Here is an 18,857-nt window from a genome sequence, read left to right on the forward strand (position 1 = left end):
CAGGGATGAATACATACTGAGAAACAAGTTGCCAGCAGTGACCAGTATAAATTCTGTATATCACCTTGGCAGTTTCTTTTTGCCATTAAAAAGTGTCCATATTGTGTTCCAATACGTTATTGTATTATTATAATATTTTAATCCTGCCCTTCCTCCAAAGAGCTCAGAGTGCCATTCATGTCTCTCTTCCCACCTCCATTTTATTCAGCTCTGTGACGTAGGCTAGATTGAGAGATTGTAAATGGCCCAAGGTCACCCAGTTAGCTTCATGGCTAAGTGAGGATTTGAACCTAGTGACCTCCAGTTATGGTACCACCAATACTCTAGCCACTTTGCTACACTGGATATCTACTTTTTTAAAAGTGCATTTATTCATTTATTGGCTAACACTTTTTAGCACTGCTTTTTCTTTGGCATATTTACCGAATCTCTTTGTTATTCTCTCATGGATACTGTTAGTTGATTATTTTTGAAGTGTCCTTATCTTCTGCTTGCATGAGTTGATTGACTGTGTATTATTAATTGGCTGCCACTATCCCATGCTCCATTGAGAATACTAAAGTTCTAATCTCTGATCTTTAAACAGTTTCTTATAATGTCATTTTGAAGCTCTCTTGCTTCCTGCATTTTTAAAACGGAAACAAATATCTTCTCGAAATAACGCATAGTGTCTGGTTCCTCATCTTTGTCGTACACAAGTCAAAACTGAACATTTTCATATTCTTCAGCCTCTCATCAAGTTTGAGCTGGTTTTGCCTGAGACTGAGTGCCTATTAAGAAATCATGAATAATAAGGAAATAGAGGCTAAGCGGTAAAAAGATTATAGTGTGGACAAAGTATCTGCACATGGAGAGGGCTCAGTAGAACCCACTTTTTTATCTTTCTCTTTGGTATCACCCACTCTATTTAAAAGTGAGCAGTTTCATTTTCCAGAGGGCTGGCAGTGCAGCAAGGATTTTAAATAACAGGATTTGCTTGCCCGCATGTGTTGCCAGCCATCTGTAAAATACAGCTTTTTAAATTTGTGTTTTTATTTTGCAAAAGGGGCCACTGAGAATGAGCGGCCATTTTATGACCAGCCACCCTGGCCACTGCTGTGGCATTTGGCATGTGGGAAGCAACAACTCAAGTTCTGTAGCCCAAGAGCTGTGCATGAAACATTTTACAGCATCTGTATGAAATATTTACATAAGTTCCATAATGTCAGTATGCATCCTGATCTAAGCAAAATGTTAAACAGAAATGACCTTAACAAATGGAGCAACAATGTAACTGCGTTTTATAGCATATCAACAAGGAACCATGGCAAGCCTGTCTTGAAAGCTGGTGCATGGACAATGCCACTACACACTCAGAAAATGGAGTTAGAAAAGTGTACCATAGTGAATTAAGCAATATAAAAATGTTAATATTAGGATAATACTGCTATATTAATGCTTGCTGTATGATTAATTAACCGGTAAGTAAATCCGCTCTTGACGGTTTTGTTCAGAGTTCCTAATTGTTATAACAAATATGGAGTGTTTGCTTGGTGAGAGGATCTCATATAACTTAAGCAGCCAGAGTATTATACTTTAATTATACAATGATCATACCACTGTGATGTTTCTGCTACCATTTAAATAAAGGAGCAGTTATTCCATGACAAATGAGTACTCTGGCATTAGTTTGATTTTATTTGTTCAATTTTGTTTTATCATTTTTGTTTAATCTACATTTCCTCTGGCCTATGAAACAATGGATGTTTTAATGTATCAGAAATTAAAAACACCTATGTGACAGACACTACATGACTTTTAGCAGGAACTCATGGTTTGAGACTGAGGCCTAGCTTAGTGAACTACCTGGAAACACCACTGGTGAAGGGTCATAAAGCCTTCCTAAAGATGGAATAGGGGAAGCAGCATCGGTCTCTTTGATTAGCAGGCAATATGAAGCCCCCGGTTTGGTCAAACCTGGCTGACAGCCACCTGACCTAGATTTTAGTATCATCGCTCACAATTCCAGCTTTATCAGCTCTGCTAAATTATTTATTATTTCTGGTTTTGATAGCCAGGGGTGTACATAAACTCCCTTGTGCCATGGCAAGGAGATGTATCAGCACCCTGCCTACAGTGGGGGAGGGGGAATTGACATAATTCATTTACCAAATGACTCTTAAACTAGGTGTTTAACAGCACAATCCTATAAACATCAACTCAGAAGGAAATCACACCCAATTCAGTGGTGCTTACTCTCAGGAAAGTGGGTACACAGGACTGCAGCCTAAATCTGGCAAGCCAGAGGCAAGAACTTCTGACAATACCTCGCTTGCCTTTTCATTACTTCTGACAAGGCACCAGCAGAATGGCACTGGTTTTGGAGGTTGCACCTCAGTGCACACTTTATTCAAAAGTAAGCCCCGTTTTAGTCAATGGCCCTTGCTGTCTGGTAAACATGCAGCGATGCACAAGCTGGAAATTGGTCAAGGCAGGAAAGAACCCAGGGAAAAGTGACTCGGCTGTGGTAAATTAAGAGCCTAGCTTGACATATCTCAGTCACCACATCTGCTGAAAGGCTGCCTCATGGCAAGCAGGGGGAGTGGAGGGTGGGGAGCCATGTTAGGATGGAAGGCCAAGCAGTGCCGTCCTTACAGGGAGCCCCACTGCACAAACTACCATTGCTTGGGAAGGGGGTTCCACATGCCAGTGTCTGGGTTCCCCTGAGGCGCTGAGAGAGGCACAATTTTTGCTCTCCCCGCCTGCCCCCTTGGTGGCAGCCAACCCCTAGATATGCCCCTGTTGATGGCACAGTGTGTGACCCTTGAATTCTTCCTCAACATCAGTCACTGTTCTGTACTCTTCTAGCCTCCATTCCAATATAAAATCTCTTTAGCTCTTCCTTACGTTAGTTCTGTGCGCCCCAAACAAGACCATACTTTCATGCCATTTGCTGGAAAAAGCCAGAATTAAAACGCATGCAAACTGTCCATAAAGAATAGAGATCACACCCATTTTGTACTTGGGAATGTGTTTCCATAAAGCTCCAAGCCCTACTGCGGCATCCATTTAATGGTTCCAACAACTGCAGCTCAACAGGAAATCACCCTAAAAGTATATTCTCACTTGTTGGCATAAAGTTGTGATATATTGTGATAATGAAGAACTCTGAAATGCAAAAGCAGCTTTCTGAATTAAAACAAATTGCTTCTTGTTTAATCTAGATCTCTGCATCATGATTTGTCTTTGCAAATGCTAATGTCAGCTTTGTTGGTTTTCTCTTAACATTTCCAGCAACTTGATTTCCACAGCTTGCACAGGCAGTTTGGAAATTAAAAAGACCATGTCCAAGATAGCTATCACAGAATGCAGTCAAAGCATGCATGAGTCACAAACAAAGCAAAATAACGTCAGCGGATTAAGTGCAAAAAATATGAACAGACTGAGGAAGACATTCCTCAGAAATGAAATGTGAATATTAAAGTAGATCCCTGCATAATTGGAAATAGTGGTAAGATTCAAAATACTGTATTCAGTATAAATATTTAGCATAAATTATACCAAATGCATTATATCCACACTGATTTCAGATTGTTTTAAGAAAATATTAGATTTAAGTCTACTGTCCTCTCCCCACTTAAACCCATGCTAGCAAGACAGAGGGGAAATGGCTGTTGGATTTCCTTGCAGATATTCATGAAGCACCTACACTTGTTTTTCAGGTAGGATAAGGGGGAATAGATGTGAAAGGGGAAAAGAACTTAAGTTGGATTCTCCAAATATGAAAGCACAGGTGTTGTGAATCAATATGCTGTTTGTCAGAAGCTTCTCTAACGATTTAACACAAAAGGGGAGTCAACAGCTGGAAGCAACTGCAGTGCCAAGAAGCATAGATGCTCTGGAAACAGGCAGTGTTAAAAAACACCTCTGCTACAGCAATGCTGTCACCTCATGTTCACCCAGAAATCTCATCACAGGCTTTTTCTAATAGCGCTGAAGGAAAATTTTCAGCGGCAAACATGTCATCTGTGGCATAATTTGACAGAGGTCACTGAGGAATTCTTTTTATATCAGTGGGAAGCATTGCTTGAAAGCAGACAGAGCTTCCCATGGCTATGCATTTGCATTTTGTTTACAGTTGTGTGCATGCATACGGTATATAGCGTCTTATCTCTAACTCTAAATATCCAATAAAATTATATTGTTCTTTCCATAAGTGTTCAGATACGGTTTCCTGAAAAATACTGCAGAGGGTCTAACCTCCCCCCCCCCCCCCCAAAAAAAAAATTACACTTATTTGCAGAACTGAAAAATAACTGGGGCAACATGGAATGGAAATGATAGCATTTCAAAATAAGTACTAAAACGTCATTTTTTCCACAATCTAAAAGAAAGCTGGGCAATAAGAAAATAAGTGCTGAATCATTATTAATGGTGTTTTTGCTCCCAGCACGCTATTAATGTATCACTATTATAATTGGAATAGTCTCACATCCTAATGTCAAAAAATCCAATAACATTTTAAAATTGAAAAATGAAAGCATTTGATAAGAACATAATGTTTAGATTCATTTTCTCCATTTGCAGTATGGTTTTTCAAGTTACACTACCACATGCAAGTCCCTAATTCTAATGTAGCCAATGTTAGGTTATTCATTGAGATGACAACAGTGCTAATGAAATACATTTTGCATTAATGGCTCAATTATAACACCAAAGATCACTTTGTTCCTGTTAAAACCACTGGTCCCCTCACTGCAAATAGAGGCAAATAGTGAATTAGGTCTATACAATGGTTTAAAATAAGAAAAAGCAGGCTATTCAACAATTTGGGAAATTACAGCTGTATTATATGATTTGGCCTCATGTGAATGTTAAGCTTTATGCAGCATTTATATGTGGCTATATATTAGATTTATCTTCTCTCCTGGTTTTATCCTACATATAGGATGCAATTATCACCTAATGAATCCTTATTACATATAGCAGTGGATGGACGTCCGATTCATTAGTCTTCTGTAAACTGACTATGCTCCCTCTTTCCTGCCATTTTACTCTTCACAGAAAAATTCTGTAATGAGTTGACACATGTACAGTTTGCTTTTGCTGCAGCTTTTCATTTCATGCATTAATTTACAATAACTTTTGCCATCCATATCATGTGCATGGACCGTTTAACCATGGTGCAAGTTTCTGAAACAGGCCAAAAAAAAAATCTGTTCCTTTTGTCAGTGCAAGGAACCCAATTTTTCATTGGAGCTCCAGTTCATTTAAATTCATATTGCAGTGAACAGCTGACAGCTCTTGGGACTATAACAGAGGCCTTAAAAGAACAAACCAGAGAGGGGAGGAAAAGATAGAGATGGATGGATCTGTCAGTTTCAGTTTCTCTCTCCCCACCCCACCTCCCAGTTTTAAGTTCAGTTCTCCATTCATTTTGCATCAGTTTCCACATCAGTACAGGTGCAGTACAAAGGCATGACTTCTTACAAACAGAGAGCAGACACTGCATGACATTTCACAGACAGAATTTGCATCTACGGGTAAGGCGACCCCTTAAGTAAACTGGTCTCAAGCCTTTAGAGATGATTTGGGCAGACACAAAGATAAAATACATAATAGTGTGGTACTTACCGTACTTTTCTGTGTATAAGACTATCTTTTTTTCTTTAAAAAATCATGCTAAAAAGTTGTCGTCGTCTTATACATGGGTAGTGCATAGTGTGGACGTTTGATTGGTTGCTGCCATGGCTCTCAGCGGCTATTGTGCGTGTTATTGGTGGCTGCGTCAATGGGTGGTGTTGATTGGCTGGCGCTCCGGCAGTTGGGCAGGCGATTGGTGATGGGACAGATGGGAGGCGGATTTTGTAACGTGTGTGGGTGACAGATTTTTAGCAATCCCCCCTTTAAAAAGCTCGATACCCCTGGGTAATCTCCCCCAAAAAAGCTCGACCCCTCTGTGCCATCTCCCCCCATTTTCTTAAATATGAGTCCCCAAAAATAGGGGGTGTTTTATAGACGGAAAAGTATGGTAGTTACCATTCAACTTAGCAGCAAAGTAGAATTGCTTACTTCTGTGCCTTGTATACGTCAAAGATGAGCAAAAATTGAATACATGACAGCATGCCTTTTTTTTCCAGCATCAGGATGCAGTTGTGGGGAAAATGACACTCTCTGGCTATCACTGCCTAGTTACCAATTGTTGCTATGCTTCACTCAGCATGCTTACCTGAAAGGTGAGGCTGAAAGTGAACAACTGAAGGAAGGAGGGAGCAGAAAAACTACAAAAATAATTGTCTATTTGAACTAGGAAAATGGGAAGCTGCCTTATACCAAATCAGATCCTTGGTGCTTCCAGCTCAGGGCCATCTGTACAACTGGCAGCAGCTCTGCAGGATTTCGGGCAGGACTCATCTCCCTTGAGATGGCCAGGGCTGAATCTAGGAACTTTTTCATGCAAAGCAGATGCTCTACCACTGGCAATAATATTCCTGCAAAAAACCCTCACTGGGCTCAACAGTGAAGAGTGCTCCACATTTAATATACCTTGCAGTGCATTTACAAGCTAGCCTATATATGTGTGTGTGTGTGTGTGTGTGTGTGTGTGTGTTTTAGCTGAAGGGGGGGGAAGCTTCATTAAGCAGCGCCTTTTTAGTAAAAATTGTCACTCTTTTTCAAGTTCAATCATTTCAGGGAGATAAAACTAAAAGATGTGAAAGGATAGAGATATAGTAGTCTGGTAGCTTCCTCCTCCACAAACCCTGGTAATAAAAAGAACAAACAGAAAAATCGAAATACTATCAAGGGATAATTTATATGGGGATGCCTGAGTTGGGTAGAATCTTAAACGCTTTTCCTGTGCTCTGAGAGAACCTGTGATATGTGATGTAATTGATTTTTATAGCTCCTTCCCCAGAAAGCTGTATGGTGTTTGATGTTCCTGAAAGTTAGGTCACCTAAAAGATACTGCATGTCGATCTGGATCTCATGTAGGAACCCCTGACCCATGTACTGATCATTCAAAAATCAATGTATATTTGCTATGGAAGCGAAGACAGCAACTTATGTATATAGATTGAAGGACATTTACAACAGGCATAGGCAAACTTGGCCCTCCAGATGTTTTGGGACTACAACTCCCATCATCCCTAGCTAACAGGATCAGTGGTCAGGGATGATGGGAATTGTAGTCCCAAACTTCTGGAGGGTTGAGTTTGCCTATGCCTGATTTACAATAGCATTAACACATCCACTTTTTAAATCGTACGATCAAGGTGGCAAAAGTGATCCCTGCCCCGTTAGGTTTCAATATGGTTATGTATAGAAAAGGTTTAAGTAAATGATTCTGAAATAGTTTATGATTAAATATGTTTAACATTTAGATTTAGAGGGGGAATTAGCTATTCTTGGAGATGTAGTGCTTGATTTCCTTTTTCCATATTATATTAATGAGACTTTTTTTTGCAGACAGTGGCAGCTTTAATCAGTCTCTAGTATCCAACTGATAAAGTGATTTCCTTGGCTGCGTACTGTCTGTTTTTTGTACAGCTCTGACCTTTGCATGTTAGATTGTTGCTGCTCTCAAGTGAGCTTTATACCATGCACACAGTTTCTTGCTCTCTTGGTTTAATTTATTACCTTCATCAAAATGCAGTGGCAATATTAAGTTCAGTCGTAGCGTTTGCTACTTTTGTTAAATCTGCTGCCTACCCAAACCATTGCATTATCCTTTGCCCACTCATAATTTCCCCAAGATTAAAATTTAGATTATGGTTAATCGAACAATTATAGCTGCCCTCCTTGGAAATAGACACTTCCCAGCTCTAGCCAAGGGCCAGTTTCAGGTATCCCCAAAGCTACCTCCATGTGTCCAGGAGGGAAATATGGGAGGTTAATGGAGATAACCGGAAGAGCAAAATTGTGTCGATCCAACCAGCAACCTTTTTTGAAATGAGCAGTTTTTACATGAACAATTCAATAATTTCTCATGGATTACATTGCTGTAGAGAGCATCAATCAACAAACCAACTCCTGGGGTGGGGGCGGCTGCCATTCCTGCTCCCTGTCCCTGTATTTGCCACTGCCTTGTTTCACCCTTGGCCATTTTGAAAGCTCTGAACGGAGAAGATGCACAATTGCCGTTGCCAGGCAACCTTAATGACACTATTTTGTGCACCTCCAGATGGTGCGGTCCTGTACATCTCTGCTCAGAAGTAAGCTGCATTGAATTTCTGGGAAAGTGTGCTCGCTGCATATATGACTGTCCATATATAAAGAAGAGGAGTAGTATGCCGAGCTGGAGCCCTAGCAAGGATAATTCTTGCCCAGGCTGTGTCAGGGGAACTATTTTGACACGTTTATGTGCATGTGTTTGTGTGCAAGCTTTATATAGAAGAAGTGTTAAGGTAATGGGGTAATGTGATCTTTGTCATGCAATGTGGTCCTCTGAGATGGTCAGGAGCATCGAACCTGGAGGGCCAGGACACTTGAGCAACAGCAGGAGCTAAGTCCGCTATGTAGTAAAACAAGGCACTGAGGCAGCAGCTGCAGAAAAATGTCATAAATTGCAATAAAACTGGATATTGGAGCAAAAGATCTGAGCCTCCAGGCGTGGTAATGAAATAAGAGCACATTGAAGCAAGAGCATCTTTGTACATCTTTTGCCCCAGTTGAAGCCTGGAGTACCCAGGAGCCCAGAGGCTAATTACTGAATCCTGTCTACCTGCACCTGAATGAAATACCTGGAAGGAACAGGATTCTATACTTTCAACATCAGACTCTTCTCAACCTCCTCATGCTAAGGAAGTGGATATAAAGGTAAATGCCCAGTCCAAATCAGATGGGCACAAGGGCCAAATCTCCTGTGTGCACAAGAAATCTCTCTAGCCGTTCCGATGATTGTTACTCTCATCCTTTGCACAAAACGGGCTTGTCAACACTTCCATTTGTCCCGTGCCTAGAAAGCATGGGTTTGAGCTGTTTTCCCCTTGCCTTGCTACTTTCCAATGGAAAATGCATTCTTTAGTGCTAAATCAGAGCAAGCGTCAGTCTGGGAAAGCAGCGGGGAGAGAGGAAGTATGGATGAGCCCTTAAAATTTGTTTCACGAGCATATCCACGTCCCTGGATAGGGGTATGTGTTTTGCATGAGGCTGTGCACCTTTCCTTTCTTACATTAGCCCTACATAGCTGTAGTAAGCTTCCATGGAACCAGGCTATGCACATGTGTCTTAAGGCCGTGCTGTCGTGCTGAGAGGGAATAAGCAAGAGAGAATACAAAATCAACTTTCTGTTTTAGGGTAAGCAACCATTTTACACAAGGAGATATCTGCTCATGGGATTTTGATGGTTACTTATAGACGAAGTTTGATGTGTAAACTGTTCACACGTATCATTTTTGCCCCTCTGGATGCGAGCAATCAAGTTTATCAGAAGACTTTCATAGAATTATCCAGTGAACCATTTGCTAGTATGAACACACACACACACACACACACACACACACACTTACTTCCAGAAAGTTTACATATATTCTCTACAGAGTATTTTGATCCTCATAGCAATTATGCTCACCTTCTCGATATATCTTGTTACAGTACACTACACAGATTTTAAAGAATAGTTTTCTTTAAAAAACAAAAAGAAAATCCTGTAAGTATGGCTGTTAAAAGAAGAATTCAGTTATAAAAGGCATAGCCTGAAGAAATGTATTGCTTATCATCATTTAACCACATTAATATCTGGTTTCAATTATACCATGGTTTAATCTTTTGTACATAGATAATTCTGTGAATGCTTAATAGGGAATTTAACCAATGACAGAGAGTTATGGACAGGGCCTATGTACTGTATCAGAATGGGCAACTTGTAGCCCCAATACTTCTCAGTCATTCAGCAAACCCAGGAACTGAATCCAGTTGTCAGAAGGTTTGTCATGCATGGCCAGCAGCAGAGTTGCTAAGCCATGTTCTAGCTGACCAAATTTTTGCTTTGGGACCAGTTCCCAATAGTAGCATAGACATGTCTGCATGTCTGCTACATTCGGTCTCTAAAATTATCCCTGTATCACTGGTTGATAGAAGCAAGGGCCATGGCTGTTTGTTTACTCACTAGTTATAAAAAATGGTGTGCACCTCGGGAAATAGACAAATTTTGCGCTCAACCTGCCCCAAACCGATGGACTCTGTCCCAAGAGTGGCAAGAAACCTGGGCTTCTTTGCCTCTTGTATATAGTGGATTGGCTCAGGGATCCACCCACACATGTTCCAGGTTTTAAAATTTATTTCCATAGCAGGCAGTCCTAGTAAATAGGCATTATATATGTTTTCCACAAGCTGCTCACAGACCTTTAAGACTGCATACAGGATTGTCTTATGCAAGCATATATTTTGGATTCATATCCCTCCTCTAAACACCACAGAGAAGCATGAAACAAAGTGCAATTAAAATACAGTAATCATTTAAATGGGATAATACGATGAAAAAAGGAGAGGACATTTATATTACTACACAAAAAAACTTAAGTATTTCATACATAGGAAGAGAAAGTCATGAACTCCAAGCAGATAAAATTTATATCCAATATATATGGAGAATTGCTGCCTTTGTTTTTAAGGTCTTGCATAGACAGTTTTTGATAAACCAACAAATAGGTGCTTAGTTAAGTATTAAATGGGAAGAAGCAGAAAGTTATTTTACTTAATAACTGAAAACAAAGAATCAAGGTGACTTGCTCATTTCTGAGCTCCTGCATTTTGGCCTAAATTTAACTTGTGTTAATTAACTTGTCAGCACCTGTGTATGAAAAATGTAAACACTCTCTTGGCTGCAAGCTGTATGTTTTGCAACTAAACAAAAAGCATCTGAGCGGTAATTTTAGCTGAAGTGTTGTTCCTGTGGGTTATTAATACATCACTGTAATTTCTTGATGGAATTCTTCCATTGTGTTTAACTTTGTGTATATGTGTGCGTGTGGTCTTCCCATGGGTTGGCCACTGTAAGAACAGAGTGCTAGACTAGGGGAAGTCATGACCTGATTCAGCAGGTCTCTTCCGTGTGTGTGTGTGTGTGTGTGTGTGTGTGTGTTACATATCTGGAGTTAAACATTTTTGAAATGCACTTAAATGTTATGCCACTAATCTGTTTTGAATATGATGAAGGATAATGAACAACATATTGTTTGCCACTTTTTAATATTTGAGAATCTAGGTGCAATCTGTTTCATTTTGACTTTGTTACCAATCCAACAGATAACTTTGTCAGATACCTGTAATACTGCAGTTGTACTCTTATTTCAAACAGAAATTGAAGTTAAAAAGTTTGACTCCCAATTAAAATTGAATCAGCAGATTAGTTTCTCCCATGCTGCTCTTGCAGAATATATATCTTCTTTCAGGCAGAGAATTTTAAACACTGGTTCTCCAAAATACATGTGGTAACTCAGAAATAGTTGAGGGGATAATTTCATGTGTAAAACAAGATGCCCTTTTATTAAATGGTAAAATGCCTCATTTTATTTCGCTGTATGTTTCAATTTTTCCTAAACCTAAAGGGAAAGGTACCTTAAAGAGTAATAGACAATGGTGGTTCCATTTGTTTATTCCTATTTCTTTCCCTAGCCACATACAATTTAGCTGTGAAAATGGTGATGAAATATATTCTATGACCCTGAAGTTATAGGGAATTTATGCTTCAGTGGTTGCCATGCTTGAAAATGACAGGTAATGCATTACGCTTGCTGTGGAAAGGAAGGTAAAGTATGAGTCTAACGGCCTTCATAGGCATTTACCTATGAAGATAGAATAGCTGTTATAAACTTCTAGAAGGATTCATTGTCTAGTCTGACTTGTACAGACAGCAGCTTGATTTTTATGTAGTCTGTGCCATCTTGAATCTGACTAGACAGGGGTAGTGCTGCTGCTTTATGACTCATTAGCCGCCATGCCCAGGACTGAACACAAAAATGGTTGATGGATCGAACTTGGTGTCATGGTGATGAAGGCAGCCTTCGCAATTGATGTTTAATGGTATATTACACAGAGGTTTTCTCAGTAAAATGCTCCAATTATTTTCTTATCTGTCTACCTTAACGAGCTAGAAATAATTCATAAGGAAGTTAGTGAATCAGTTATAAAGTCCTTTTCCTGCCCTAATTCAGCTCAATGGCTAAATTTAGGTTGTTATTTAATGAGCAAAGCTGCTTATGAGGCCAAACTCCAAGATTCTTCACCTTACTATTGATCCGTAAAAGAACACATTTACCTCTGTCATTGTGTACTGTATAGTTCTAGAATGCCAAACCGCTTAACACCTGATCTTCAAAACTTGTAGGTGTTTATTTTAAAGGTGTCTTCACAAGTGATGGTAAAAAAAAAAGCCTATTCATATCTAGAGAAATGTGCCACTTGAAAATACTAGCTCAGGATAGAAGGTGGGGAAAAAGCTAATTTAAAATCAGCCTCAATTATACAGTGGGAAAATGGGGAAAGGTGATTTAAAGTACACAAGGAACCTTTTTGTCTGTGGATTCAGAATTCTTCCCCCTATCTGCTACTTCTCTCTCTTCCCTAAACTGTAGCCCATTTCCTAAAACAGGGATGACATGGCTAACCTTTTTTGGGCTGAGGGCCACAAAGATCCAGGGCAAACCTTTTGGGAGCCACATGTCAAAGTGGGTGTGGCTGGAGTGTAAAGATAGGTGTGGCCAAAGTTTTAAAGCGAGCATAACCAAAGCCTAAATTCCTCTCTCCCTTATTTATTGATTCAATATGTTATCAATAATTAAATTTACTGAGCTATATGCACTCCACCCCTTATTCTGTTAAATTCTTCTGCTGTTCCATTTTAGATTCCCACACTCCCTTCCCTCCTTATTCCATGTTAAATCAACTCATTTGTGCCCAGTAATTGGGAGTGGGGGTGGGGAAGGAGTGGAGCAAAGGGTCTTTGCAAATGAAAGGAGACAGTTTCCTCCAAGCTCCTCCAATGAAAAAACCCTCAAAGACAGGTGGAGTTTTCCTGGCGAGCTGTCCCTCCCCTAGAAAAACTCTCCTCATTATTACTTGATGGACAATTCCACTGCATTGCTCCAGAAGCACCTACTACTGTGCTATTCAAGGCAGAAAGCCACAGTGAATCAGGACAGAAGGCAAAAGCGTTGCTATTCACCATTGTCTGTTGAGCAAGGTGTTGGAGAGATCCATATCACCAACCTTGCTCTAGTCTTGAGTGGAGAGTTTTGAAAACTCTTTGCTCACACTAGCACCCTGAGAGGGCTCAGCAGACCACCTGCTGCTCAGCATCACCTCCTGCTCACATTTGCACCAGTGCAGCAGCTGTATTGTTGGGGGGGTTGGTTGCTTCATGCACAGATATGGCCTGTGGATTAGCCCAACCCCTGGTCTTAAAATGCAGTTATCCCTCTTCCAGGCTCCATTACCAGAGGTCAGCACAGCTGTAAAGAAATCAGCTATAGGGAGGTTTCCTGCAGAGGAAGAAGTAGTGGATGAGACTTGCCTGTGTGTGCTTTTTATACCTTTAAATTGCTTTACATGTGACTGCTCAAATTCACATCTTCCTCCATGAAGTTTGGCCCATCGGATGAGCATGAAGTGCTTGAATTGAACTTCTGATGACCTAACCCAGTGATAAGTTCATTGCATGAGTTTCAGAGAAAGTCGATTAAATCTAGCAAATATAGCAAACAAAATTAATGGCACTCTCTAATTTGAGATAATTATTTTATCTCGCAGGCAGTTGCTTAGGGAAATTCTTATTTAAGATAATGGCATGTTTCCGATTACACATGGACATTATCATTGACATGATACGGCAGCAGTGAAGAGTCTAAACGTTTATTGTAAAAAATCATGAAGTTGCTTTGATTTTTTTTTAAAACAGCAGTTGTTAAACATTCCTCAAATGATTGAGTTTCTGCCTGAAGAAGTCTTTCTAATCGCTCAGCTCCATCATGTCTGGCCACCTCACACCTCACCCCACCAGCTTCTTTTAATAGATTGGGGAGGGTGTACTGTTCATGCAACAGCTGTGAGATGAAGCAACAGCTGCATTTGCTTACACATCAAGAAGTGTCACTGAAAAGGCTAATGTGGTACACTCAAGTGAAAAACAGCTTTTCATAGTGTGGTGGCTTTCTTTCTTGATGTGGGAGTCTGCAGATGGTAAAACGCCTGCCATGACTGTGCAAATCAACTAAAAATCTGGCTGACCTAACTCCATTTATCAAGCAGCTCAACATCTACTTTTAATGGTCACCTCTTACTTAAACTAAAACTTGGACACAGCCCAGAATTGTTTTTGAAGTGTGCTACTGAATTATTAGGGGGGGGGGGATGTCTACAGAGAGTATGGAAAGCCTGGATACAAATACTCTCAAATCCTCTCAAAACTGAGTACTAAAGATAATTAATGCCTTAATAGGTGGTTTTGAACCTGGGGCAGAAAGTAATCAATAAGGGACAAGGGAATTGCTCAGCTTCAGTCCTGCGGCCAAAGTACTGTTGCAATTTATTCATTCAATTTATGTCCTACCACATGCTATATAAAATACAAAAAAAAAGCACCTCAGGGTAACTCACAACAAATAAATGTGAGATTTCAAAGCAATCTTGGTGGCTCCTGTTTGGCAAACATCTGAGGAATTTTGAAGAAAGCAATAGGAATCTCATGAAAAGTCGCAAATTTCTGATAGGGAAATTTCTGCTTATCTGGGATGGACAGAGCAGGGGGTGGTTGTCACTCCCCTGTGTAGTTGGCAGCCTTCACCACATCAATCGGTCACAAGCTGTGCAGGCTTGCTGAAAACGTGCAATGGATTTACATCAAGGATCTGCATCCAATCATTGCTCCCTGACACACGTCCACAGCATATCCTCCCGTTTTTGCAATCATGCTTTCCTCCTTCAGGCATTGTTGGTGTTGGCTAGACAGGGTGGACAAACTTCAAACCTAATCTGAGATCTAAAGCACGAATCGGGCTTGACAGTTGGTTAGAGTACATCCAAAAGAAATATTTCTTTTCTTTTTCTTTTCCCCGGGAAACTCATAGAAGTGCTTCAAGCTTAATAATAAAACTAAGACCAGAAATTCAGACCGGTGTAATGAATTTCACTTGGCAGTGTTCCAAAGGTGATTGCAATGAACCATGAAGCGACCTGCTCTAACAACATATATATACCTGGCCCTGCTAAAAATTGAAATTGCATTTTTTGAATGGCTTCCCTTTGGAGTTGCCAGCAAGGCAAATTTTTTTAGCAAGAAATGAATGGTTAATTAAAAACACCTAGAAAATGATACATACAATGTCATGTTGAATTTCTAAGGTATTGTTTAATTTCTAACCTCTTTTTTGGTGGGGGGTAATGGTGAACTAGCTGATTTCTATTTGCATTTTCTCATCAAGGTGTGAATAGATGACATTACTCATCTTCTCTTTCTTTCTCTCCCCCGCCTCCACCTGCCTGCAGCTGGGATGACAGCAGTTCAGTTAGCAGTGGCCTCAGTGATACTTTGGATAACATCAGCACAGATGATCTGAACACAACATCATCGGTCAGCTCTTATTCCAATATTACTGCCTCTTCAAGAAAGAATGCACATACCCATGTAGGTGTTGACATTTTCTGCTCTGTCTAGCACTGGCAGCTGGATGAATCCAGGCCACTGCTTAGGGGCTTTATTGCTTATTTTTCCATTTCACTATGGCACACACACAATTTCCCCTCCTTTTCCAAAATGTCCTTTTTATTTATTTTTGCAGGGTGGTTTATTTTTCTTTGTTTGCAATAACCGCAATCCTCCTAAGCCTCTCCCAGCACAATTTGCAGATATAATTATGCAAATCTGATGATACAGTGACGTCATAAAACCACAATGAAACAGTTAATTGAATACAAAGACAAACAAGCACCAACTTCTGTGCATGTATCTTCGTGTACCAAAGAGGAAGACCTGTTTCCTCATCAAGGGCCTGTAGAGAGTCATAAACTCTGCTGGAGTTTAATGGCGCTATCACATTTTCTATTGCTCACAGCTTGAAATTTCTAGGAACTTCTGTACTTTATTCTGATGAGGAGGGGGTGGTTTAAAGGTAAAGTGTCATGCTATTCGAGATTATCACACCCCTTTTATAAATGCAAGCGCCATGTGTAAGGATACAGATCGCAGCCCGGCTATTTTAAAGAGCTGTTGTGCCCTATGTTGGTCTATTGGCCCCTAATGAGAGCCACATTTCAGTCAAGCCAATTATTGCAGCACTGACAACTTTGGTAAGCATATTGCAAACTTCTGATGCATTTGAATCTGCTTCTTGTTTTCTGTTTTCGGCGCATGAGCCCAAGGCTCTTAAAAATAAACATGAAATCAAGCTAAGGAGACCCTGTTCATTCTTCCTGTTATAAAGGCGATGGAAAGAAGTCACCTTATCGGTTTGAGCTTATAACTTTATTCTAACAAGACTCCCACCCCAGGCCTCAGGCAAGCTCTACATGGGCCTGGTTATAAGCAGCATTTGGTAACGGCCACAATTGGTACCAATTGTTGCAAATTATTATCAGCTGGCTATTGTAAGTGAATGCGGTGCGAAGGACATCCTCTGTACATGCCCCAGTTTCCCATAGGCACAGCATCCATATGCAGAAGATTCCCATAGACTCAGCAGAAGCCTGCCACCTTCTCACCCCACCGTATGCGCATATAGGTGCATGGTAAGATGGTACAAGAGGCTATTAGGGGAAATGGGAAGGCTGGACACACCCTCATGTTTGCACCACCAGTTGTGCAACCTGCCCATGCTCACCTGTAAGTAGAGGAAGGTGGCACTTAAGGATATCCTCTCCATGCGAGGACTATGCCTTCATGGTCTACATTGTGCCCTCTGGGCTGTGAATACTGAAGGCAACAGCTTTGATTCAGAAATTCAGGAGCATGTTCTGAGGTTCCAATGTGCCTATGTGGAGCTGTCCTCAATGCCTCCATTCTTGTAGTAGTTCTGGCACCTGCTAAGCTCCATGGAAGCTTGCTTTGGGGTGGAAGGCTCCAGCACTACACCCAGATACATTTACTTAGTGGTATTAACATTAATAGGCTTATGCTAATAAGATTCCAGGTTATGTAATTCTAAGTCCATTGGACCAGTGTCATCATGCCAAGATTTGGGTGTTGGAGTCTGGAAAAATCTGGAGCAAGGGGTTATTCATTTTTAATGTTCTCTAGCTTTCCATTTTATGGGGGCCATTGTCTTGGGGTCTCTTAGGCAATGTTGATGTTCTAATCCAGGCTTCCTCAACCTCCGTCCTCCAGATGTTTTGAGACTACAATTCCCATCACCCCTGACCACTGGTCCTGCTAGCAAGGGATCATGGGAGTTGTAGGCCAAAAACATCTGGAGGGCCGAGGTTGAGGAAGCCTGTTCTAATCAAGAGGGTTCAGGCAGATATGGAAGCTTCAGAGAAACTCTGCTTCTTTGGGATAGGGTTTTTTAAAAAAATTAATTAAAAAATTAATTGACATTTACAAATCAGTGTTGCTTCAAGCTAATAACATTTGAGACATCTCCCTGAAATGACACCATTAGTGCCAGCAGTATAAGTAGTGTTGTTGTTCATAAAATTAGTGGGGAAAAGCTTCTCAGAGAGGCTATTAAGCATTTGGAGCTAGGGAAGAAAGATGTTAAAGTGAATCTTTGTTTCCTCCTCCTAATCCCTGCACTCTCATGCCGTAGTGAAAGAAAATAAAAGCCAGACAATTACTGAGTAATTTTCATGATATCAATTCCTCATAGCTGAAGACTGATTCAGAGAAACGTTCAGTAACAGATGGCGAACCGTGGGGCAGCAGCGAGGAACTGAAGAAACCAGAGGAAGATTTTGACAGCAACATTGACGGCAGTGGCAAATGGAAGGGCCATCCCTCTGGAGCGCTTGAAGATGCTGAGAAGGGGGGCCAGAAAACCTCTCTGTCTGTCTCTCAGACTGGCTCCTGGAGAAGAGGCATGACCGCACAAGTAGGAGCAGCGCCATCTAGGCACAAAACAGGAACAAGCACTCTCAAGACGCCTGGTAGGAATGAGCATCATCAGAAACTGAACTTGCAGTCGGTTGTGCAAATTGCTCCAAGTTATTGTTCTCATTCATAAGACCCTGAGAACGGGTTAGGGAAATTTCCACATGACATTCATAAGACCCTGAGAATGGGTTAGGGAAATTTCCACATGACATCTTCTCTTTTTGAGTAGAAAGAGGCAGTTCTAGAGAGAATTAGAGTTGCTATTCAGGTAATTGCTAAGCGTGAGATGTATGAGTTGGGCTGGTATTTCAGATACACTTAGCATTCACTATGTAATAAGGAAGGTTCGGCCTTTGTGAAAGATTACTTTAAAATAGCACTATGCATGTTTGTGTTAGTAATGAGTGACTAAAAATTGATAGATGAACGAAATGAAAATCAATAGACACATTTTAGTTCGCTGGATGCCACATCTGAAACCTGCAATTATTCCTAAGTAATAGGCCCGAGGAGTTTCCAACAGCTTTTAGTACAAGCTATAAGGCTACGCCAACCAAATTTAGCCAAGTGTTATTATTAACTGCAAACAGCTAATAATGGTTGCATGTGTCGGGATAGACAATAACAATGAATTTTAATGTGAGTGGTGATGAATATATTATAATACGGTACGCTTGTTTCACAATGCTTGGAATTACAAGCATACAATATTTTACAAGTCATAGGGAGGATTCCAAGTTACCAATGCAATACAATTAAAGAAAGCAGATCAGCTCTTACTTCACATTAATAGGTTCTGGGCCAAAACCAATGAAGCCAATTTTAACAAAAATAAATATAGCATTATGTACTTAGG

The 18,857-nt window shown here is 40.5% G+C and overlaps 1 protein-coding gene across 8 annotated transcripts in view; it reads left to right on the plus strand.

Annotated features, from left to right (window-relative positions):
• NAV3 (neuron navigator 3) overlaps positions 1–18,857 on the plus strand; it is a 441,074-nt gene that overhangs the window by 353,292 nt on the left and 68,925 nt on the right. For 7 of the 8 annotated variants that reach the window (XM_083400914.1, XM_083400916.1, XM_083400917.1 and 4 more), the window contains 2 exons: positions 15,463–15,601; positions 17,778–18,054. In XM_083400914.1, the coding sequence (XP_083257040.1) occupies positions 15,463–15,601; positions 17,778–18,054 (416 nt within the window). The remainder of the gene's footprint in view (positions 1–15,462; positions 15,602–17,777; positions 18,055–18,857) is intronic. The other variant, XM_083400918.1, reaches the window with a different exon arrangement.

Source organism: Podarcis tiliguerta, assembly GCF_965153285.1.
Source record: "Podarcis tiliguerta genome assembly, chromosome: 10".
NCBI lineage: Eukaryota > Metazoa > Chordata > Lepidosauria > Squamata > Lacertidae > Podarcis > Podarcis tiliguerta.